Here is a 22,223-nt window from a genome sequence, read left to right on the forward strand (position 1 = left end):
AAAAACTGTAGATTACTCCACAAAAGTAAAATATCTTTATTAAATCAGCCTGTTATATATAACAGTTTTTTTTAAACTCCATTCCTTAAATACAATTGGGGTCATATAAGAATTACTTTTTATAAGCATAGGGTTAGAATTGTTAGATTGTTAACACCCTGAGATATCTTTGATGATTTTCAACCCAAGGGATGATCATGAATTTGGTAAACACACACACACACAAACTTAAAATGAGGTCTAACCTTAAATTTTTAATAGAACTTGTCAAAAAGTGTGGGTGAAAAGAGATTCCCAGCTAGGCACAGTGGCTTACACCTGTAATCCCAATACTTTGGGAGGCCAAGGCAGGCAGATCACTTGAGATCAGGAGTTCAAGACCAGTCTGGCCAATATAGTGAAATCTTCTCTCTACTAAAAATATAAAAATTAGCTGGGCATGGTCGTGCATGCCTGTAGTCCCAGCTACTTGGGAGGCTGAAGCATGAGAATCACTTAACTCAGGAGGCGGAGGTTGCAGTGAGCTGAGATCATGTCACTGCACTCCAGCCTGGGCTACAGAGCAAGACTCTGTCTCCAGAAAAAAAGAAAAGAAAAGAAATTCCCACATATTGCTCATAAATGTAAAATTGGACATTATGGAGAAAAATTAGACAATGTTGATCAAGATTAACAGTGCCCACACCCATTGACCTAGCAATTCTACCTCTAGAAATTCTCCTTACATAAATACTTATACATGTAAACATGAAAATACAAGAATTTAGGCTTGGCGTGGTGACTCACGCCTGTAATCCCAGCACTTTGGGAGGGCAAGTCAGGAGGATCGCTTGAACCCAGGAGTTCCAGACCAGCATGGACAACATAGTGAGACCTTGACTTTACAAAACATTTTTTAAGAAATTAGCTGGGTGTGGCATGCATGTCTAGTCCTAACTATTGGGGAGGCTGAGGTGGGAGGATCCCAGGGTGAGAGGCTGCAGAGAGCTGTGATTGCACCACCGTACTCCAGCCTGGGTGACAGAGTGAGACCCTGTCTCAAACAAATAAAAAAATTAAAGCATAACCTGTAGGAGATAGCTCAATGAATGCTGATGTTTAGAAGAAGGATTTGGGTTATCTCCGATAATTTTAGAAAGGAGATGCATTACAGAGATCAGGGAACAGTCTCTGAAGAAGGACCCCCTGGGTTTGACGCCCATCCGTATTGCTTTTAGCTGTATAACCTTGAACAAATTACTTACCTGAGCCTCAGTTTCCTCATCTGTAATCTGCATTATAGTTGTGTTGTAAAGGTTCAATGGGATGATGCCTGCAAAACTTCCCACCCCTCCCCGAACCTGACACATAACAGGCACTCAACATAGTTGTTATTTAATAAATATGTTGTTCTATGTGGCGATGGCAGATTGAGGGGCTACTTTGGTGATATAATCTGCCCTCTTGGGGTAGAGTTGAGGGCTTTGAAGTTGCGTAAATTCCTCTCTAGCACTCACTACACTTCGAGCACATCGTTCCCTAACCTCTATGGCCTCAGTATTCTCATCTGTAAAGTGGCCAGAATAAATTCCAAGTCTTAAGAGTTTGCTCTGAAACTTAAACGTATACTACTCATAAGAGATTAATACACAATTATTTTATTTCCTGCCAATCTAATGGCGAAGACATGGAATAACCCATCAAACAGTCCAGTAACCACAGGAAACCAGAGGGACGGAGACCAAGGCAATGGGCGAGTCAGTTATGGCCAGTGCGCCGCGTTTCGAAGGGGATGGCCATGGAGCGGTGGGTGGTCGCTCAGCTCCCCAATCGCTCTCCGACACCCGGCTGGAGAGACAGGATCTCATCGTAGGCCGCAGCAGCTTGACTGTCACCCGGGCAACCCCACCTTCCGGTTCACTCTACAACCCCCTGGCCCCCGCTTCCGGTTCCGGCGTCGTGCGTCATCGTTGGGCGACTGATTTCGAGTTTTCGGTCCGGTTTGTCCAGGGGGTGCGGTCCTCGTCGGAAGGAGGTGGAGAGTAGGGGGTCACCAGGCGTATCCTCTGCGTCACAGTCGGCCACCGGGGCTTGGCGCCGTCATGGAGAGCGGAGGGCGGCCCTCGCTGTGCCAGTTCATCCTCCTGGGCACCACCTCTGTGGTCACCGCCGCCCTGTACTCCGTGTACCGGCAGAAGGCCCGGGTCTCCCAAGAGCTCAAGGTCAGTGCTGGAGCCGGCCTGGCCTCAGCCGGGTCATCTCTGTCCCAGGTCCTGGGGAGCCCACGATTCACCTTGGCCGCCCCACCGTCGGAAACTGTCCAGAAAAGGAAACAGCCTCTGAAGGATGTCATCCAGCCAGTAAATGGAGGAGCGAGGGGCAGGATTCGGGCTCGGGATGACGGTTGTTCCGCTCCTTTTTTCCCACGTCCTTCTTATGACTCAGAATGAATTTTGATTTCATTACTTTACTCGAAAAGTATTTATTGAACACCTGCGATGCGCCAGGCAGTGAGTAGAACAGATGAAAGTCCCTCCCCTCGTGGAGATTCCGTTTTAATACGGCTAGACAGCAAACATGTAAATCAGGCAGTGTAACAGATGGTGAGCAATGCTTTAGAGTAAGGTAGGGGAGAGGACATGGAATGCTGGAAAAAGGGGGATCTCCTATCTTAGATAAGGTGACATTTGAGCAGAGCCCAGGAAGAGACGAGGGAAGTCATGCGGATATCTAGCGGGAGATGGAGGGAACAGCAAGTGCAGACATCCATTCACTAAACCTCACCTCTCCTTGATTTACAGACGCTTCCTTTTTATATTACAACTTTTTTTTTTTAAATAAATGGTGCTCTTTTTTGAACTGTGCTTTACGGTTTACACAACACATTTGCATTTATTTTTATTTTTATATATTTTTTGAGATAGAGTCTTGCTCTGTCACCCAGGCTGGAGTGCAGTGGCGCGATCTGGGCTCACTGCAGCCCCCGCCTCCCGGGTTCAAGTGATTCTCCTGCTTCAGCCTCCTGAGTAGCTGGGATTATTACACCCAGCTAATTTTTTTTTTTTTTGTATTTTTAGTAGACACAGGGTTTCACCGTGTTGGCCAGACTGGTCTCCAGCTCCTGACCTCGGGTGATCTCCCCACCTTGGCCCTCTGAAGTGTTCTGATTACAGGCGTGAGCCACTGCGCCTAGCCACATTTGCATCTTGATTTTATTTTTTTCTTCACAATATGATTTTTTTCCTTTCTTTCTTTTTTTTCAGACGTAGTCTCGCTCTGTTGCCCAGGCTGGAGTGCGATGGCATGATCTTGGCTCACTGCAACCTCAGCCTCCCGGGTTCAAGCGATTCTCCTGCCTCACCCTCCTGAGTAGCTGAGATTACGGGCGCCTGCCACCACGCCCGGCTAATTTTTGTATTTTTAGTAGAGATGGGATTTTGCCATGTTGGCCAAGCTGGTCTCCAACTCCTGACCTCAGGTGATCCCTCTGCCTCAGCCTCCCAAAGTGCTGGGATTACAGGCGTGAGCCACTGCCCCCGGCCCACAATAATTTTTTGAAGTAGATAAAATGGCAGTTACCACCGCATTGCAAATCAGAAAATTGAGATTCGGAGGAAAGGCCATACAACTAGTCAGCTTGAAACTTAAATTTAGGTATTTTGATTCCAAGGGTAGGATTTTAATCTGATTGACATTGCTTTATGTGACTCTCTGACTGGTCCAGAGAGATGGGCCTCTGTAGGTCAGAGACAGACTCTTATTCATCCATTCTCTTTCCTCTAGCTTCTGACACAGTACTTGACAAGTGGTAGATGCTCAGTAAATGTTTGTGGGTTCTTTTTGGCTGAAGTTTCACAATACGAGAGCTAAGGGCCTAACCTAATTTGATGTTTATATGAAAGATGGATTCCTAAACTTGACTAACTTCATTATCAGATTGTTTTCAGTAAGGGTTTAGAAACTAATGGGTGGGCCGGGCTACTCCAGCCTGGGTGACAAGAGCAAGACTCCATCTCAGAAAAAAAAAGAAACCAATGTGTGAAATCCCTGCTATGAAGGGAGTTTTGGAATCTGAAAAGAACCAAGTTAGGAGACAATTGGATTTGCTGTGCAGTGGCATTATAGTGAGATTGCAGCTGCCCCGTGTGTCACCTGATTAAATAATCAAGTTAATCCTGAAGTGATTAGCTCTGTGTAACTGATACTTCACTTTCTGACTCCAGACCACTTTGGCCTCAAGTTGGCTGGTAGTGGGATTCTTTGAAGCGGTGAACTCTTTAGGTTCCATCTTTGGGTGACCGTAAAACCTTTGCCGGGCCAGGCGCGGTGGCTCACGCCTGTAATCCCAGCGCTTTGGGAGGCTGAGGTGGGCGGATCACAAGGCCAGGAGTTTGAGACCATCCTGCCTAACACGTGAAATCCTGTCTCTACTAAAAATACAAAAAAAAAAATTAGCTGGGTGTGATGGCAGGCACCTGTAATCCCAGCTACTCGGGAGGAGTGTGAACCTGGGAGGCGGAGCTTGCAGTGAGCCGAGATCGTGCCACTGCACTCCAACCTGGGCGACAGAGCGACACTCCTTCTCAAAAAAACAGCAACAACAAAAAAAACACAACAACCTTTGCCAACCAGTTCCTAAATGAGGATGAAATAGCCCCTTCCTGGAAAAAGAGCTGGGACTCTTAATACTCTATTTTCTATTTCCTTCCTCTCTTTCTCCCTCCTTTCTTTTTTTTGAGACGGAGTCTTTGCTCTGTCGCCCAGGCTGGAGTGCAGTGGCACGAACTCGGCTCACTACAAGCTCCGCCTCCCGGGTTTACGCCATTCTCCTGCCTCAGCCTCCCGAGTAGCTGGGACTACAGGCACCCGCCACTGCGCCCGGCTAATTTTTTCTATTTTTAGTAGAGACAGGGTTTCACCATGGTCTCGATCTCCTGACCTTGTGATCCGCCCACCTCGGCCTCCCAAAGTGCTGGGATTACAGGCGTGAGCCACCGCGCCCGGCCTAGAGACGGGGTTTCACCGGGTTAGCCAGGATGGTCTCGATCTCCTGACCTCGTGATCCGCCCGTCTCGGCCTCCCAAAGTGCTGGGATTACAGGCTTGAGCCACCGCGCCCGGCCTCTCCCTCCTTTCCTTCCTTTTCTTTCTCCTTGGCCTGCCTTCCTGTCCTTCATTTCTTTCTTCTTTTTTGCTCTGTTTTTTTTGAGACATGGTCTTACTGTGTTGCCCAGGCTGGAGTGCAGTGGCACAAACATAGCTCACTGCAGCCTCGAGCTCCCAGGCCCAAACCAGTCTCCTGCCTCGGCCTCCTAAGTAGCTAGGACCACAGGTGCACACCACCACGTCCAGCTAATTTTTTATTTTTCATAGAGATGGAGTCTTGCAAGTGGCCCATGCTAGTTTTGCACTGCTGGCCTCAAGCAGCCATCCCACTTTGGACTCCCAAAGTGCTGGGATTACAGGTGTGAGCTACCATGCCTGTCCTAGATTCTGTTTTCTTGATCAGATGACAGAATTTCCAGAGTGGGGCTTGTGTCCTATCCTGTATATCTCTCATAGGAGAATGCATATTTATTGTGTGCCTCCTATGTGCCAGCCCCTGGACTGGATTTTTTCACACCTTAAAGTTCATTTAACCCACATAAAAATCCTGTGAAATTGCATTTTCCGTGTCCTTTACAGTTTTGGAAACTGAGACTCAGATAAATGAAGTTGTCCCAAGCCACAGTGGATGCATTGGAGCTTGATTAAACTCCAGGTCTTTCTGATCATATTCTCCCTCTTCCCCCTTTAAAATTCGAATTGGCCATCCTGTGATGGATACTTTGCTAGCTGTCTCACTTTGGGCAAATCACTTCACCTCTCTGAGCCTGTTTCCTTATCTGTAATTGGTGATAATAATGTCTGCTGTAAAGGGATGGTGTGGGCATTAAGTGGCTTATGCATTTAAAGTGCCTAGCATATTGCTTGGTACACAGTATATTTAAAATGCTTATTTATTCATTAATTTATTCATCAAATAATGTATTAAATGCCTGCTGTGTGTCAGGCACAGTTCTCAGCACTAGGGGGATAGCAGTGAACGAGACAAACCATGTCCAAGCGCTCCTAGGGTTTAACATTCTAGTGGAACGAGACAGATAATAAATGAGTACATCGTTAGTTGTTATTGCTGTCATTTCGGATCTTCACAGTGTAAGTGGCTAAGAAATTTTGACTGACCTTGCTCCTGTCATTTACTGTGTAGCAGTAGCTAAAACTCCGAGTGACCTTCATATACATCTGGTGTCTCATCTTTAGAGGTTACTGAATCTGGCATCCTCGAGAGCTGTTTTTGGGTATACCCTGAAAGCAGAGGTGGTCGTTTATTCATCCCTGAATCTCTGACACCCAGCACAGTACCCGGCACATAGATGCTCAGGAAATGATTGATTTTATTCCTTTTCTCTTATTTTTGAAACAGCAGTAACAGGATTGGTTTCCCAAATGCAGTGGCTGGGACGCTCTGAGTTGGAAGGCAGAGGAGAATTAGGGATTGTTAGAGGAAGACAGCAGCAGAAGGAACCGTGCTCACTTAATTATGACCGTGAAAAAGGCAAAAAGTAGAACAGACTGGGTGCAGTGGCTCACACCTGTAATCCCAGCACTTTGGGAGGCCAAGGCAGGAGGATCACTTGAGCCCAGGAGCTCAAGACCAGCGTAGGCAACATTGGGAGACCCTGTCTCTGCAAAATAAAAAAATTAGCCAGGTGTGGTGGTGCATGCCTGTGGTCTCAGCAACTTGGGGACCTGAGGTGGGAGGATCACTTGAACCTGGGAGGTTGAGGCTGCAGTGAGCCATGATTGCACTACTATACTCTAGCCTGAGTATAACAGTGAGACCGCAGCTCAAAAATAAATAATAAATAAATAAATAAATAAATAAATAAATAAACAAATGTAAAATGGCATTTGGCACCAGTTAGCAGTCTTGCCCTGTTGAAGCAAAGGCAACCCCCCTGCTTTGTTTTTTTAATAACATACAATGCAGAGCATTTGTTTGTAAAGATGTGGTAACGTTAATAACAACACCTACCAGTTCTAAACCACTACCATGTACTAGGCAGTAGGTTAGGTACTTTATACCTGAATCCTTTGGACCATAGCTCTGTGTTGTCAAGAAGAGATTGAATGATGTTCAGTCTCTGGTATGTAAATTGACTAGTATCTTTTATATTTTCACTAAAAAGTCTTAACATGAAAAGGAGTGTAGGTTTTGGTTAACTGGAAAAAGAATGTATGTGGCACCCCCATTCTGCAGTGATGGAAGAGGGCACAGGCATGGCTCCATTCCTGTTGATGTACACAGCTTTGAAATCTGATTCTCTGTAGTCACGTTCCTGTCCAATTTCCGTATTCTCTTGACATGAAAAAAATAGAATCTTTTTCTTTTTTTGCCTGTAAGTTTGACTGAGCGTGTCAGTGTTCAATGGCCAATTTATTTAACTTTTTTTTTTTTTGTATTTAGGGAGCTAAAAAAGTTCACTTGGGTGAAGATTTAAAGAGTATTCTTTCAGAAGCTCCAGGAAAATGTGTGCCTTATGCTGTTATAGAAGGTATGTTTGCTTATAGGGCAATGGCAAACAATTTCCTTTTTCCAAAAGATTGATAAAGATCATCTTGGCTCATGTTAAGTGCCTTTTGTGGTGTTGGGTCCATGGTCCAGAACATACTTTGGGGTCAGAAAGATGTGGGTTATTGCTTTGTGATCGCTGAGATTACCAGACCTCCCTGAACCAGCCTGATCTCAAAAATAATACTTAACCTTTATAGGGTTGTTATAAGACAAATTATGTGATCCATGCAAAGTGCTTGGGAGAGTGCTTCTAAAATGTGACTTACAGTGATCAGAATGTCATTGTTTTGATTAATTAGCAAAAGTCAACTGAAAACATTTAATTTTTAACATTTTTTAAATTAAAAATTTTTTTTTTTTTTTTTTTTTTTTTAAGGCCAGTCATGGTAGCTCATGCCTGTAATCCCAGCACTTTGGGAAGCTGAGGTGGGCTGATCACTTGAGCTCAGGAGTTTGAGACCAGCTGGCCAACATGGTGAAACCCCGTCTCTACTAAAAATACAAAAATCAACTGGATGTGGTGTCATGGCACATACCCGTAATCCCAGCTACTTGGGAGGTGAGGCAGGAGAATCGCTTGAACTCGGGGGGCGGTTGCAGTGAGCCAAGATTGTGTCACTGCACTCCAGCCTGGGTGACAGAGTGAGACTCCGTTTCAAATAGAGTCTTGACTCTGTCACCCAGGTAGCTGTAGTATGGTGGTGTGATCATAGCTCACTGCAGCCTCAAACTCCTGAGCTCAAGTGATTCTCCTGCCTCAGCCTCCCAAGTACCTGGGACTACAGGCACACGCCCTGCTAACTTTTAAATTTTTTGTAAAGATGGAATCTCACTGTTGACCAGGCTGGTCTCAAACTCGTGGCCCCAAGTGATCCTTCTGCCTTGGCTTCCCAAAATGTTGGGATTATAGTTGTGAGCTACTGTGCCAGACCAGAAAACACATTTTAAACTATCTGAAAGGAGAGGGCAGAAAAATTTTTTAGAAATAATAGAATTTGTGTCCACTTAGGAGCTGTACGGTCTGTTAAAGAAACGCTTAACAGCCAGTTTGTGGAAAACTGCAAGGGGGTAATTCAGCGCCTGACACTTCAGGAGCACAAGATGGTGTGGAATCGAACCACCCACCTTTGGTATGTATCACTTCTCCACTGGCCAAAACCCTTGCAGTTGGTCTATTCAAATGCCGGGGTCCTGGGTGCTGTTGCCTTGTCTTCAGCTTCTCCTGAGACAGGTTGAAGACCAGTCTCTTAATGCAGGTCATATTCTTGTGTGTAGCCTGTGGGCCTCCTACATCAGAATCACCTAGGCATCTTGTTGAAATGCAGATTTCTGGGCTCCCTTCCAGACTTATCCAACCAGAATTTCCAGGATCAGGCACCTGGAATCTGTTGTTAGTTACACTGAAGTTTGAGAACCACTGAATCAGTGATTTCAGTATTTCCTAAAATGCTTTTGTGCCATCACGTGAAATACCAGTTTTCCAACTGGTCCTAGTGGGTTCTGTTTTAGATGTTTGTTTTACAGTGGAAAGGGAAATGAATGGTTTCCGTAGTCTGTGGCGGTATTTGTTGCCCACTGAGATCGCCCCAGGACCTAAAAATGGAGCCTCCTTGTTAGGGGGCACCTGGAGATAGTGATCTTACTGTCTTCTTCTGGTTACTTCAGACTCTATGCTGTCTTCTGCATTTAGTTGATCTCCAGCTCTGCCTGGGTGTTTGCTGTTTGCTACCCTGTATCTTTAGTTCTCTTATTCTTCTAGGAATGATTGCTCAAAGATCATTCATCAGAGGACCAACACAGTGCCCTTTGACCTGGTGCCCCACGAGGATGGTGTGGATGTGGCCGTGCGAGTACTGAAGCCCCTGGACTCAGTGGATCTGGGCCTAGAGACTGTGTATGAGAAATTCCACCCCTCGATTCAGTCCTTCACCGATGTCATCGGCCACTACATCAGCGGTGAGCGGCCCAAAGGCATCCAGGAGACCGAGGAGATGCTGAAGGTGGGGGCCACCCTCACGGGGGTTGGCGAACTGGTCCTGGACAACAACTCTGTCCGCCTGCAGCCGCCCAAACAAGGCATGCAGTACTATCTAAGCAGCCAGGACTTCGACAGCCTGCTGCAGAGGCAGGAGTCGAGCGTCAGGCTCTGGAAGGTGTTGGCGCTGGTTTTTGGCTTTGCCACATGTGCCACCCTCTTCTTCATCCTCCGGAAGCAGTATCTGCAGCGGCAGGAGCGTCTGCGCCTCAAGCAGATGCAGGAGGAGTTCCAGGAGCATGAGGCCCAGCTGCTGAGCCGGGCCAAGCCCGAGGACAGGGAGAGTCTGAAGAGCGCCTGTGTCGTGTGTCTGAGCAGCTTCAAGTCCTGCGTCTTTCTGGAGTGTGGGCACGTTTGTTCCTGCACCGAGTGCTACCGCGCCTTGCCAGAGCCCAAGAAGTGCCCTATCTGCAGACAGGCGATCACCCGGGTGATCCCCCTGTACAACAGCTAATGGTTTGGAAGCCGCACAGCTTGGCATGGTAGCTCCCCTGCCCCCTTTTCAGGGATTTTTATCTCAAGGCCTTTGGAGGAGCAGTGGCGGGGGTAGCTGTCACCTCCAGGTATGATTGAGGGACCCACGCCTCCAGTGGCAAGATGCTGCCTTTCCCGCCTGAATGGGGACCCTGTCCACGTGGGGCCTGAGAATCAGAGCCTCGCCCTGGGAGGCTGCCATGGTGTCTCCTCCCAGGAGCCAGATCAGTGCGAGTGTGACTGAAAACGCTTCATCGCTTAGGCACCAAAGTCAGTGATCAGCAGCCCTTCTGTTCCTGTGTCTTCTGTTTTTTTTCTGGTGAATTGTTGCTTGCTGTGGACTTGGTGGAGGACTCAGTCAGAGGGGAGGAAAGGCTGGGCCCTGAGAACAACGGATGCCTTGGGTGCTCCCTCCAAAGAGATTCTGCCGCAGCTTTTCTTCTTTTTCCTCATGCCCCGGGAAATAGTCTTTCTTCAGAATTGTCAGGCTGGGCGGGTCAACTTGTGTTCCTTTTCCCTCACCGGCTTGCCTCTTAAACACCTGCACATGTGTGTAGAGGACAAAAAAAGTGAAGTCAGCACATCTGCTTCTGCCCAAATGGTTGGGGCCCTGGGCAACAGATTGGAGAGAGATCGCATGAAGGGCAGTTGATCAGACAGCCCTTCTGGTTTCGCCGCTGGCCCTGATTTGAACTGCTACCACTTGGGAGAGCTCAGGGGTGGTCCCTGGTTTTCCATCCTGGAGAATGAGGCGCAGAGGCTTCGCCTCCCGAAGGACACAGTGTGGACGCTGCTGGCCTAGTGTCCTGGCCTCACAGCTTCCTTGCAAGGCTGTCACAAGGAAAAGCAGCCGGCTGGCACCCTGAGCATACGGCCTTTCAGGGCTCCCTCCTCCAGCCTGTCGCAGCGTTGACATCTTGGTGTACTCATGTTGCTTCTCCTTTTGTTACCCCCTCCCTGTATTACCATTTGCCCCTCACCTGCCCTTGGTGAGCCTTTGAGTGCAAGACAAATGGGGCTGTCTTCCCCCGCCTCTGAGTAGTCGGAGGTCACATACACAGCTTTTTTTTTATAGCCCTTTTCTGCCTTTGAATATTCATATCTCGTCCTCCTTTGTGCAGCTGAGGAAGGGGCCGTCAGGGGCCGACACTAGTACGATGCAGTGTCCAGTGTGAACAGCACAAATTAAACATGTTGCAACCAAGTGCTAGCCTGTTGCTTGTTAAAAAGAGTTAAATGACTAAGCCTAAGCGTTCTCAGGATGGGATTGAATCCCCGCCACAATGGAGTGAAAGGTGGGGAGTTTGAGGCCTCTGTGTCCTTTTCCTTGACTGTAGTGGTTTGGGCCCCCCCAAGATGGTGTGATGCGGAGGCAGGGATGCCTGCCCCCGGGGAGGAATCTGGACATCCTGCCCGCAGGTTATAGCTGGACTTGCTGACCGTCTTTGAAGTCTGTCCCAACAGGCTACAAACCAGGGCATTGAGATTTCACCTGCTGGGAGAATGGGATGGAGATGGGGCACTGGGGGACAGCAGAGAGGACATGAGCATTTAGCAGTACCACTGTGCACGAGGTCCTGTGCTGCGTGCTGTTTCACACTCATTTCAGAGTGAGTTCATCCTCACAAAACCCCTGCAGGCCGAGTCCTGGTGTCTCTGCTGTACGGGTGAGGAAGTAGGCCTGGAGAGGGTACGTTCACTGGGCTGAGGGCACAGATATAGCAAGTCACGGGTCTGAATTTAAGCCCCAAGCTGTTTCTAAAGTCCTCATCTTCCTGCTCACTAAATGTGCGGCCAGTAAATTCCTCAGTGCTAACAGGAACACACAAGAGACGTGTTCCCCAAGTCCATAGAGGAGAACTGGTGGCCACACTAGAGCAGCAGGTGAAAGTTGGGGTAAGAATCCACTTGCCAATATTGAGTCCGTCCAGTGAAGTACGAAGACCCTGGTTTTACACAAGGTGCTCTAGGGCAGGGCAGGGTGAAAGGCCCCTGACGGGAATGGCCTCTTTGTGCACCTTGAAAGTCTCTGTCCCCTTTTCATCGTCCTTCTGGCACTTAGCTTGTAATGGAAGGTGAATGAACTGGCCCAGGGGGATTTGCATGGTAAGCTATCTGAGTTCAGCCCTTGGCATAGCTTTCATGGGTAAATGTGATCAAAGAGATTAAAAAGGAGCAGGCAGGCTACTTTCCCCAGCCTACCCCAATGTTGGACAGACTCCAGTTCTTCATTCTGAGTGTTCTTCCCCACTGAGCTTCCCAACTGAGCTCCCTGTCATGGGAGACCTAGGACCGGCACACAGCCCCTGCCTCGGGAAGCTGGCTTGTGCCTGGACCCCCTGGGTGTGAGGGCCGTGCTTGGTCCTGGCCTGCTGGGGACTGAAACTGTCCCATACTCTACTTCAGCTATCATTGGCCGTTCCCACCTATTTGAGGAGCCTGATCTCCAGGAGAGTTGCATGGGTCCTAAATGGATGTGTGGAACCAAGGCTGGCAGGAAGGATGACAGGGAAAAGGGGAAGCAGGAAGTCAGTTCTGAACTGACCATGGGATGATGATGAATTTTGAGTGTCCCCTACATCAGCCCTGTGCTCAGTCTCTTTACTCCCAGGCAGCCAGTATTGGGCAGGAATCTTGAATAATTGCTGCTGGTGTTCTGACTGTCTGTGCCAGGCACTTCATTTGCATTAATGTGGCCCTATGCAATGGATGTTGTTAACTCCAATTAGTGGGGCTCAGTGGGGTTACAGTTTGCTGCATCCACACGTAATCACAAGCCCAGCAATGTCAGGCTCTTCACAGGTATTGTTTCTAATATAGCAAACCAGCAAGGGAGGCTGCATCACCCTTTTACAGGTTGTGTGATTTGTTCAAGGCTACCACAATCTGACTCTAAAACCTGTAATCGTTGCTTTTTATCACATGAGGCCTAGGAGGCTAAAAAGAGAAGTTGTCCGTGAGACAACTGAGTGTTATCATAAATACACAGCATTTTACAAGCCGAGCAGCACCTTGGGAAGAACCAATCACATCCCCAGCGGATCTAGTGGATGGGGGCTGGAAGGCAGTCTTTGGAATCCAAATTCATTCAGAATTCTAATGGAAAATCTAAAAAGGAACAACCTGTGGGAAAATTAAAAAGCAAACAATAACGTGACAAACTAGCCACTCTCTTGACACCCTCTGCAGCCCTGATCGTAGGCCATGACAACTCTAGTTGGGGGATGGATGCTGATGGTCCCACAGGGCCTCTGGAATGCTCAAAGTTGGTATTATGGATGGGCATTTATTTTTTGACATGGAGTTTCACTCTTGTTGCCCAGGGTGGAGTGTAATGGCATGATCTCGGCTCACTGCAACCTCTACCTCCCGGGTTCAGGCAATTCTCCTGCCTCAGTTTCCCAAGTAGCTGGGATTATAGGCATGCACCACCTTGCCTGGCTAATTTTTTGTATTTAGTAGAGACGGGGTTTCACCATGTTGGTCAGCTGGTCTCGAACTCCTGACCTTGTGGTCCGCCCGCCTCAGCCTCTCAAAGTGCTGGGGTTACAGGCGTGCCTCACCACGGCCTGCTCATGGATGGGCATTTATTCACCCAACAAACATTTGCTGAATGTGTATTTTGTGCCTGGAAATACAAGATGATTAAGACAGTCCCTGCCCGCAAAGGGCTCAGAGTTGTTTCAAAGGATCGTAACTGAACAGGAGTAAACCCTGTTTGACAGGTGTATTACTCCCTTCTCACACTGCTAGAAAGAAATACCTGAGACTGAGTAATTCATAAAGAAAAGAGCTTTAATTGGTTCACGGTTCCGCAGGCTGTACAGGAAGCATAGCAGCTGCTCTTCCGCTTCTGGGGAGGCCTCAGGGAGCTTTCAGTCGTGGCAGAAGGCAAGGGGTAGAAGCACTTCGTATGGCCAGAGCAGGAGAAAGTGGAGGGAGATGCTATACTCTTAAACAACCAGCTCTCACATCACTCACTATCGTGAGAACAGCACTGAGGGGGTGGTGCTAACCCATTCATGAGAACTTTGCCCCCACTATCCCATCACCTCATACCAGGCCCCACCTCTGACACTGGGGATTACAATTCGGCATGAGATCCAAACCATATCAGCAGGTATGGCGACTCAGATCCAAACCATATCAACAGGTATGGTGACTCAGTTGTTGGGAACATTTGTGGTTCACAGAATATAGGACTTGAAAGAAGCCTTTGTGACAGGCCTGGTTAGAGCACATTCTGTGACCATTAGAGATCAACCAATCAAGGGTGGTATCACTGCTGAAGGGAAGCAGAGAAAACATACCGCACAGAGTCGAGGATGATCTGTTTAAACCACCAACCTCGCCACGTCCTGCCTCTGCTTCAAGTTCACCTCCAGGTTCTCTGCCACCTGCAACATCGTGTCCTGGCTGTTCCATGGCCTGAGAAGCCCTGCATGACCCCGTCCCTGGCCACCTCCCCACGGTTGTCCGCGTCCCTTTCAGTCTCCTCCTTGTGACTCCAACAACACTGAACTGTTGAGTTTCCTTAAACATGCCATGCTGGCCAGGCAGTGGCTCACGCCTGTAATCCCAGCACTTTGGGAGGCCAAGGCAGGAGGATCACTTGAGGCCAGGAAGTAGAATTTGAGATGAGCCTGGACAACATAGCAGGACACTTTCTCTACAAAAACTAAAAACTAAAAAACTGACCATGGTGGTGCACACCTGTAATCCCAGCCACTCAGGAGACTGAGGTGGGAGGATGGCTTGAGCCCAGGAGATTGAGGCTGCAGTGAGCTGTGATCATGCCACAGCACTCCAGCCTGGGCAACAGAGTGAGACCCCAATTCCAAAAAGCAACGAAAAACAAAAAAAAACCCCATGCCATGCCGTTGTCTGTCTTTGCTCACATGAATTCCTGTCTCTGGAATGCTGGTCCTTTCTTCACCTTGCTAACACTGATTCACCCTTTAACACTCAGCTTTAGGTGTGTCCTCCAGGGAAAATCTTCCCTGTCCCTCCCCACCTAGGCTGGGTTAGGTATCCCTCCTCTGAGATTCCATAATAAGAGTCTCAAATCTCGATTCCTGCTGTTAGCCATATTGTCCGTGTCTTGGGCGGGGACTGTCTCATTTCTTTTCCTTCTCCGCAAATTCTGGGTTGTCAGTGCAGGCTAATTAGAACTCACGTCAGGGCTCACTATTTGCTAGGTACCCTGAGAAGTGCAGTACATAATGAACCCTTCCGGTCCTCACTTGAGAGGTATGGACGAATGTGTTTGTATTATTCTTAAACAAAAGGAAACAGGCCCAAAGAGGTCAAGTGTCTTGCCGAAGTGCACAAGAGGGATGGGACTTAAACCCAGGCAGTCTGACTCTAGAGCCCAAGTTCTTAACTACAGAGTGTACATGGAATGAATGAGTCAACCCATGAATGAAATAGTAGGTGTGGGCGAAACAATCCTGGAAGACTGCCTAGAGGAGCTGGGTTTTGGACCATAGATGAAAGTGGTGATTGTAAGGAGTGAGGACAGCCCCCCTTTTAGGACCTGGGAGCCAGGATGGATGAATTGTACAGGAAGAATGCTATGTCCAGTGACCTGTCCAGAGCTTTGAGGACTCCACCCAGGAAAGTCAGGGCAGTGTCACCGGATGGAGATAAATGGTCTTGACTGGGAGCCCAAAGTCTGGCTTTCTCTCTGGTTCTGCTCCATTGCTGTGTGATCTTGATCAAGTGATTTAACCTCTCTGGGCCTTAGTTCTGTCTATGAAAGGAGCAAGCTGGATTAGAAGCTCTCCTCTGTTCAGCTCTATTTTGCTTATCTATGAGATGCAGCATGGCTGAAGGACTAGGGAGGGCAGTCCTGGGGCTGGTCTGAGAGATGAGATGTGGTTCCTCTACAGGCTAGCTGGGTGCCACAGCCTCCAGACCGTGCTCCCAGAAAGCCGGGTGCTCAGCACATTTTCTGTCTAATTAGATAGTGTTAACTGATCAATTTTGAATGAGATCAGTTTCTATGTGTGCTGTCCCGAATTGCTCCCTGAAGTGCTCATTAGTCACTTCCCCTGCAGCTGCCTTATTGTTTTCCAGATGCCAGCAAGGGACTTGGCATTTCCCTTCCCTGAGACTGGAGCACGTGAGGCTGAGCCAGTGCCGCTGGTGTGGGGCAGGGGGCGCTGAGCCGGTCTGGGTGAGTACCCTCATCTCCCGCTCTTAACCCTTAGTCCCTGCTGGAGCCACTGCTCCTCATTAGGGACCTCACATCCACATTTTGTGACCACATGCTGCTGCTGCTGCTGCCATTGGGCCGTGACTCTGGGGGGACACAGCCGAACTCAACAAACATTTATTAAGCACTTAGTGGGCCAGGCACCTTGCGTCTGTGACCTGAATGCTCCCTAGGCCTGGGGGGGTACAAACGAGGTGATACTAATGTTAATGTCCAGATGACCATAATTGCAGGCTTCCATCCCCTCACGGTCTTCCCTAGCTATTAAAGGTGATTCCTACATTCCTAGTTATTGGGCTGTGCTTCACACGTGCTTGCAACAAATCGCTCATCTTCATTTCCTCATTTCCTTCCTTCCCCAGCCCCTCCTAATGCTGCAGTCTCCACAATACCCTCCAGGTGGCGCTGTGTCTCTATGGTCGAGGAGGACTTGGAGGACTTGGAGGACAAACTGAGGTTGTACTTCCAAAGGCCTGTGCAATTTTCCCTTCCCCAAGGGGTGGGGAACAGGCCTTGGAAGTCAGCAGAATCTGAGGAGGACGCTGGCCTCCTGATCCCAGGGCCAACTGGGAACAGCCTGGATAGGGCGAAGCAGTCTCTTCAGTTTCAGGGAGCTGGCTGCAGATGTGAAAGTTTTGAGAAACCCAGAAAATTCAGGGGGGACCAAAAATCCCACATTTCTCCCTCTGTAATTTCCCAGGCATTCACATCTTTAAATATACTAACCATAATTTCTTTAAACAAAAACGAGATATGCATAATGCATTGCATGTTCTTAAAATATGCAAATGACTTCACACTGGGAGAGGATGCTTGAAAAAAAATTGTATGGCACAGATTTTGATTTTTCTCCCCAGAAGATTTTCCTCCGTGGAGAAATTCTGCTTCTCCAGCCTGGCCAGCTCTCCTCACTGCCTCATCCTTTCTCCTGTGCTTCCGGCTTTTCTCTGCCTCCTCACTTCCCCATCTTCTGCTTCCTTTCTTCCTCTGTCCTCTACTTTACTTGGAAGTTCTGCTTCTTGTCTGCCCAGTTTATCTCCTGCCTCTGAGCCTGTGGAAGAGTTTCTTCCTCTGTGTGGGGACCTGTCTGCTTCTCTGAGGTTGTTTTTAGTTTCTTGGATTCTTTTTCTGCCACTTTCTGCGAGTCTCGTTTTCACCTGTCCCTAGCACCTGCCTCCCCGATCAGATTGTCCTCTGCCATGTCCAGCCCAGGGCCTGACAGAGCTGGATGGGGAGGGCCTCTGTGACCACGCATCGGTGGCTCTGTAGTATCCTATTTTCCCTATGACGTAGGAAGTTGCTTCCTAGGAAGAAGAGATCTTTTTCTCCTCCCCTGAAGGCTGTAGGAGGCTCTGGGCCGTGGGAATCACTGCTGGAGCTGTCCCTTGCTCTCACCTTAATGCCTCATTTGAGCAACACAATCTCCCTTGGAGGCTGATCTTGTCCCCCTCATTTCATGGCACAGAGGCATTCTGGCTCAGAGAGTGGAGTAACTGCCTCAAGACCACACAGGTTGGAGGGGGTGGAGCTGGGATGGAACCCAGGCTTCTGGGTCTACCCTCATTTAACAGGCTTTTCCTGGGATTCAGTGAGCAGGGTGCTGCATTGGTTCTTGGGAGACCTGGTCTCAGTGCTGGTGACTCTGTCTGCAGTTGAGCAGCTCATCTTCCTTCTGTGGGACTCACTTTTCCCACCACACAGTGGGAAAGTATCCCTGCTGCGTCCTGCCCACTTTACAGGACTATCATGGACATTAAATTCCTCACGTCCATCGAGTGAGAAAGTGCCTGAATGCAGTGCTTGGGAACTGAGGGTCCAGAGACCTGCACAGCCAGGCTTCTCGGTGGGATCCTGGGCTTAGCAGTGAGGGGCCGCATCCCTCTGATCAGAATGGAGCCGTCACAAGTCTGACCCAGATCTGGGGGCCTCCTTAGTCAGTCCTGGCTCCTCTTAGCTGAAGGAGTAAAAAGCTCTTCTGTCATCACAGAACACTGGTGGGGGACCCTGTAATGCCACTTGAGGATCCAGCCCTGACTTTTTTCATGTGAGGGGTCTTTGAGGTTCAGCGATCCCCTGGAAATTGTTTACGCAATGTTCTGCCTCTGGGAAAGAGAATCGTGTCTTTCATCAGATTCCCGAAGGGGTCCTCAGCCTGTGAGAGCTTTGGACTCTAATCTACGCCCACTCTGTTTCTGTGGCTAGGCTGAGGTGTAGGGACTGGAAGAGGTTTGCCGGACTTTCCTGGCCCCAGGCCTGCTCAGGGAGGCAATGCCACCCAACAGTGGCGAGCCTGGCCTCTGGCGTCCAACCTGCTGCCTTCCATTGGTTGTGTGGTTTTGGACTAATCTGTGAACTTTTCTGGCCTCGAAGCCCTCCTTCGTGGTATAGATATGACAGTCACAAGCCACCTTCCATGGCAAGCTCTCAGTAATGACTGGGAGTGGGTATTGAATTTGGGATCAGAGGGCAGTGGCTGCCCCTTCTGAACTGGGGTGGGGTCAGCTCCTCCTTAGTTCCCTTTAGTAGCCACAGTTTGGCTCAGTTCATTGCTCTGCTGAAGTCAGGGGCTGCTTAGTTAGGGGGACTTCTAGCCTCTTGGGACCCCTGGGCAGGAGAAACCTGGTAGGCCATCTGACGTTTTCAGAGCCTGGACTTTGGAGCCAGGCCATGTTTCCAAACCTCCTGAGCCTCAGTTTCACCATCCGTCCATTGGGGCTAAAGTCGTACCTGCCCTTGCCTGTCCCCCAGGGTCTTGAGGATACACTTCTGTGGTTGTAAAAGTCTGATTGTGCCAGGTCTGTCTGCTGTTCTCTCCTCTCTGTCCTGGCTTGAGAGGCAGCAAGAGTTTTCCAGGGCACCTGGAGCCCCAGCACCTCCCACCAGCTCGGTCTGGGCTGGGAGTTGTAGACAGAATTTCTCCTTCAGAGCTCCAAGCCCAGACTCCCCTGCCCAGCCCCACGCCTTTGGTCCTCACCCAGTCCTCATGCACTGCTGATGTAGAATGATGGGGATGGGGGGAGCGGACAGGCAGGGGGCAGGATCGGGCACCTAGGTGGCCTACCCCCTCCCATGCCCTGGTGAGGCTTGGCTCCTAAACCCCTCCAAGCTCTCATCATGGTTTTTTACAATTTCCTGAAGAGCCCATGAAACTCTCATTCTGTGGGTTGTTGGTGCAATAAAAACTTTAAACAATGACCTAAACAATGACCCTGTGATCTTTGTATTTTATTTTAAAGAAATACCCCAAACTTCATAGTCAGAAAAAATGAGCTTTTATTTTGTGACTGATCGCTCATTGCTAGAATTTCCCTCCCTTTTGTGACTCCAAGTGTGACACATGTCGTGTCAGGGTGGCAGGAATGTGAAATGTAGTGGGGAAACCTGTGTTTTACTGTTCCCTGGCTGGGCCTCAGTTTCCCCAGCTGTCATGTGAGGAGTTAGACTAGATGAGCTCTAGGGGTGGTTTCACACCGAGCCTGGCAGGGCTTTGGGTACTCTTTGGAGACTGTTGGAGACCAGCTGGGGGATGGAGGGCCCAGAAGGTGGAGTTCTGACCCCTGTGACCCCATCAGCTTACCCTTGTCTAAGTTTTATCTACTGAATTTCCTTGTAAGATATTATTTGGAGAAGGGGTCTTAGTGATTAGACACAAATAAGTTAACACCCTTTGAGTTGTACTGGGGACAGGGTTGTGTCTGACACAGAAGTCCTCAACAAGTGTTTGCTGAATGAATGAATTCTTCTCTTAACATTCCTTGATTCTGGATCTAAGCCACCTCCAGTGAGTCCGTGTGCTTGTCTCTCACCGTGCATGTGTGCATGTGTGTGTGTGGTCACGAGGTGGGGATGGGGGCAGAGGCCCTGCCTTTCAAGGAGGGTAGGTAAGGGAAGTTGCTGCAACCCAGGTTCTAGTCACTGAGCTGAGAGGGTTAGTGGGGACTTGGGTTTTTATCCAACTCTGGCTCAGAGTGGTGATTCCCTGCTGGGTGGTCACTTAACCTCTCCCGAGGTGACCAGCTGGCTATTGACAGGGCATTGTCCCCTGGCCTCTCTTCCTGACTGTCTAGGGTCTGAGCCGACCCTGGCAAACCTCAGCATTCCCAGCACCCCTTCTCCACAGGAGCCTGGGCTTGGCCTGCCATCCAATGCCCAGGTGAAGGAACGGACCCCAGAAGGCAGGCACAGAGGCCTGGACTGGGCTGTACCACAGCCATGTTCTTCCCTACGTCTTGTCATCACTGTCTGATATCGCTGCCTGTGCTTCAGTTTCCCTGTCTGGATTGGAGGGAGAAGATTAGATCAAGGGGAAACTGATGTGTGCTGAGCCTCTCTTCTGTGCTGGGTGCTGCTGGGGCTGACCTTCCCCTTTCTTATTCCACCTGCTTGAGTGTGGGACTTGGTGCCCAGTCTGGACTATGAAATATGTATTTTCAATCCTGGAATGTCTGTGCTGAAAGGCCCCATGGAAATGGCCTGGTCCTGTGGTTCTTATTTCTAGAGTCCCAGGACTTGGTGAAGGAGTTTCAGATGAAGTTTCAGGGGGAGGTTGGAGTATGGCCCTGGGACACCCCCCCAACTTTGCTTCAATCAGGTTTTATCTACTTTGGATTTGGGAAAACTGGTTTTGCCACTGAAAAGATGTGATCTTCTCCAGGTTTCCCATTGGGTGATATAGAGTCAGAGGTAGCTTTTTCAAAGCCACAAAGAGAGCCCATAGCAAATAATAACAACCACCTTTATTGAGGACGGACTCTGTGCTAGGCGTGGTGTGTGTATGCTCTCTTTCCCCCAATAACCACCAAGTCATAATGATTTTTATGCCCATTTGACAGATGAAAAAACTTAGGCACGAGAGTGAAAGGATCACAGACCTAGGAAACGACAGAGCAGGGCTTTGAACTTTTTTTTTTTTTTGAGATGGCGTCTCACTGTGTTGCCCATGCTGGGATGCAGTGGTGCAATCATGGCTCACTGCAGCCTCAACATCCCTGGCTCAAACAATCCTCCCCGATCAGCCTTCCAAGTAGGTGGGACCACAAGCGTGCCCCACCATGTCCGTTCATTTTTAAATTTTTTGTAGAGATGAGGGTCTTGCTATGTTGCCCAGGCTGGTCTCGAACTCCTAGACTCAAGCAATCCGACTGCCTCAGCCTCCCAAAGTAGGAGGGATTATAGGCGTGAGCCACCGCGCCCAACCAGGGCTTTGAACTTGACTGCCTCAGTGGGCTCTTCATCCTAGACTACTGCCCCAGACCATGTACTGTCATGCTTCCTTGTGGGGAGGTGGGGAGAGAAGCCTTCATTCCTGCCTCATTAGGTTCCGTCACCTGGGTCTGGCCTCTTCAACACAGCTCTGGGCCTCTGGTTCAGAGCCAGCCTCTTGGCTTCCGAAGCTTGGCGATTAATGAGCGAATAGTCATGGAGATGCTTTTCAAGCTGTCAGGTGCCATGGGCTGGGAGGCGCCTGTGCTTCCTGAAGGGGGTGGGTACTGAGTTGGGAAAGTGGGATGCTGTCACCTTTAACCTTATTTGGAACAAGGCAAGGTAAACATAAAAACAGATGGAGTGGAAAAGGGACTTCTCTTCTTGCTCTCACTTGCTGTGCGCGCAGGGATTCGTCAGCCCTCACTAAGTCTTTCTGCTTACCTTCTGTGCAGTGGGACTGTCCTAGGTGCTCCGCGTGTAAATTGCTTTGTGCTTCTCAGCAGCAAGGAAGGAGCCAGGTGGATGTGACATGAATGGGGTGGTCCCAGCCCTGCACTGCAGGGAGTCCCCTATGGAATCAGGGCTGGCCACAGTGGCTTCTCCTGGCTCTATCGCTAGGCTGTGACCTTGGGCAAGTCACTTATCCTCTTTCTGCTACGTCAGTTAAACAGGGATGCAACGTCTCCTCTTTCTACC

At 49.1% G+C, this 22,223-nt stretch overlaps 1 protein-coding gene across 1 annotated transcript; it reads left to right on the forward strand.

Moving 5' to 3' along the window:
- The first annotated feature begins 1,932 nt into the window (after positions 1-1,932).
- On the forward strand, positions 1,933-11,309 carry MUL1 (mitochondrial E3 ubiquitin protein ligase 1). Its single transcript, XM_007980209.3, has 4 exons — positions 1,933-2,201; positions 7,489-7,576; positions 8,606-8,726; positions 9,356-11,309. The coding sequence occupies exons 1-4, from the start codon at positions 2,082-2,084 to the stop codon at positions 10,083-10,085; spliced, it is 1,059 nt and encodes a 352-aa protein (XP_007978400.1). The 5' UTR covers positions 1,933-2,081; the 3' UTR covers positions 10,086-11,309.
- Positions 11,310-22,223: the final 10,914 nt, after the last annotated feature.

Source organism: Chlorocebus sabaeus, chromosome 20, assembly GCF_047675955.1.
Source record: "Chlorocebus sabaeus isolate Y175 chromosome 20, mChlSab1.0.hap1, whole genome shotgun sequence".
NCBI lineage: Eukaryota > Metazoa > Chordata > Mammalia > Primates > Cercopithecidae > Chlorocebus > Chlorocebus sabaeus.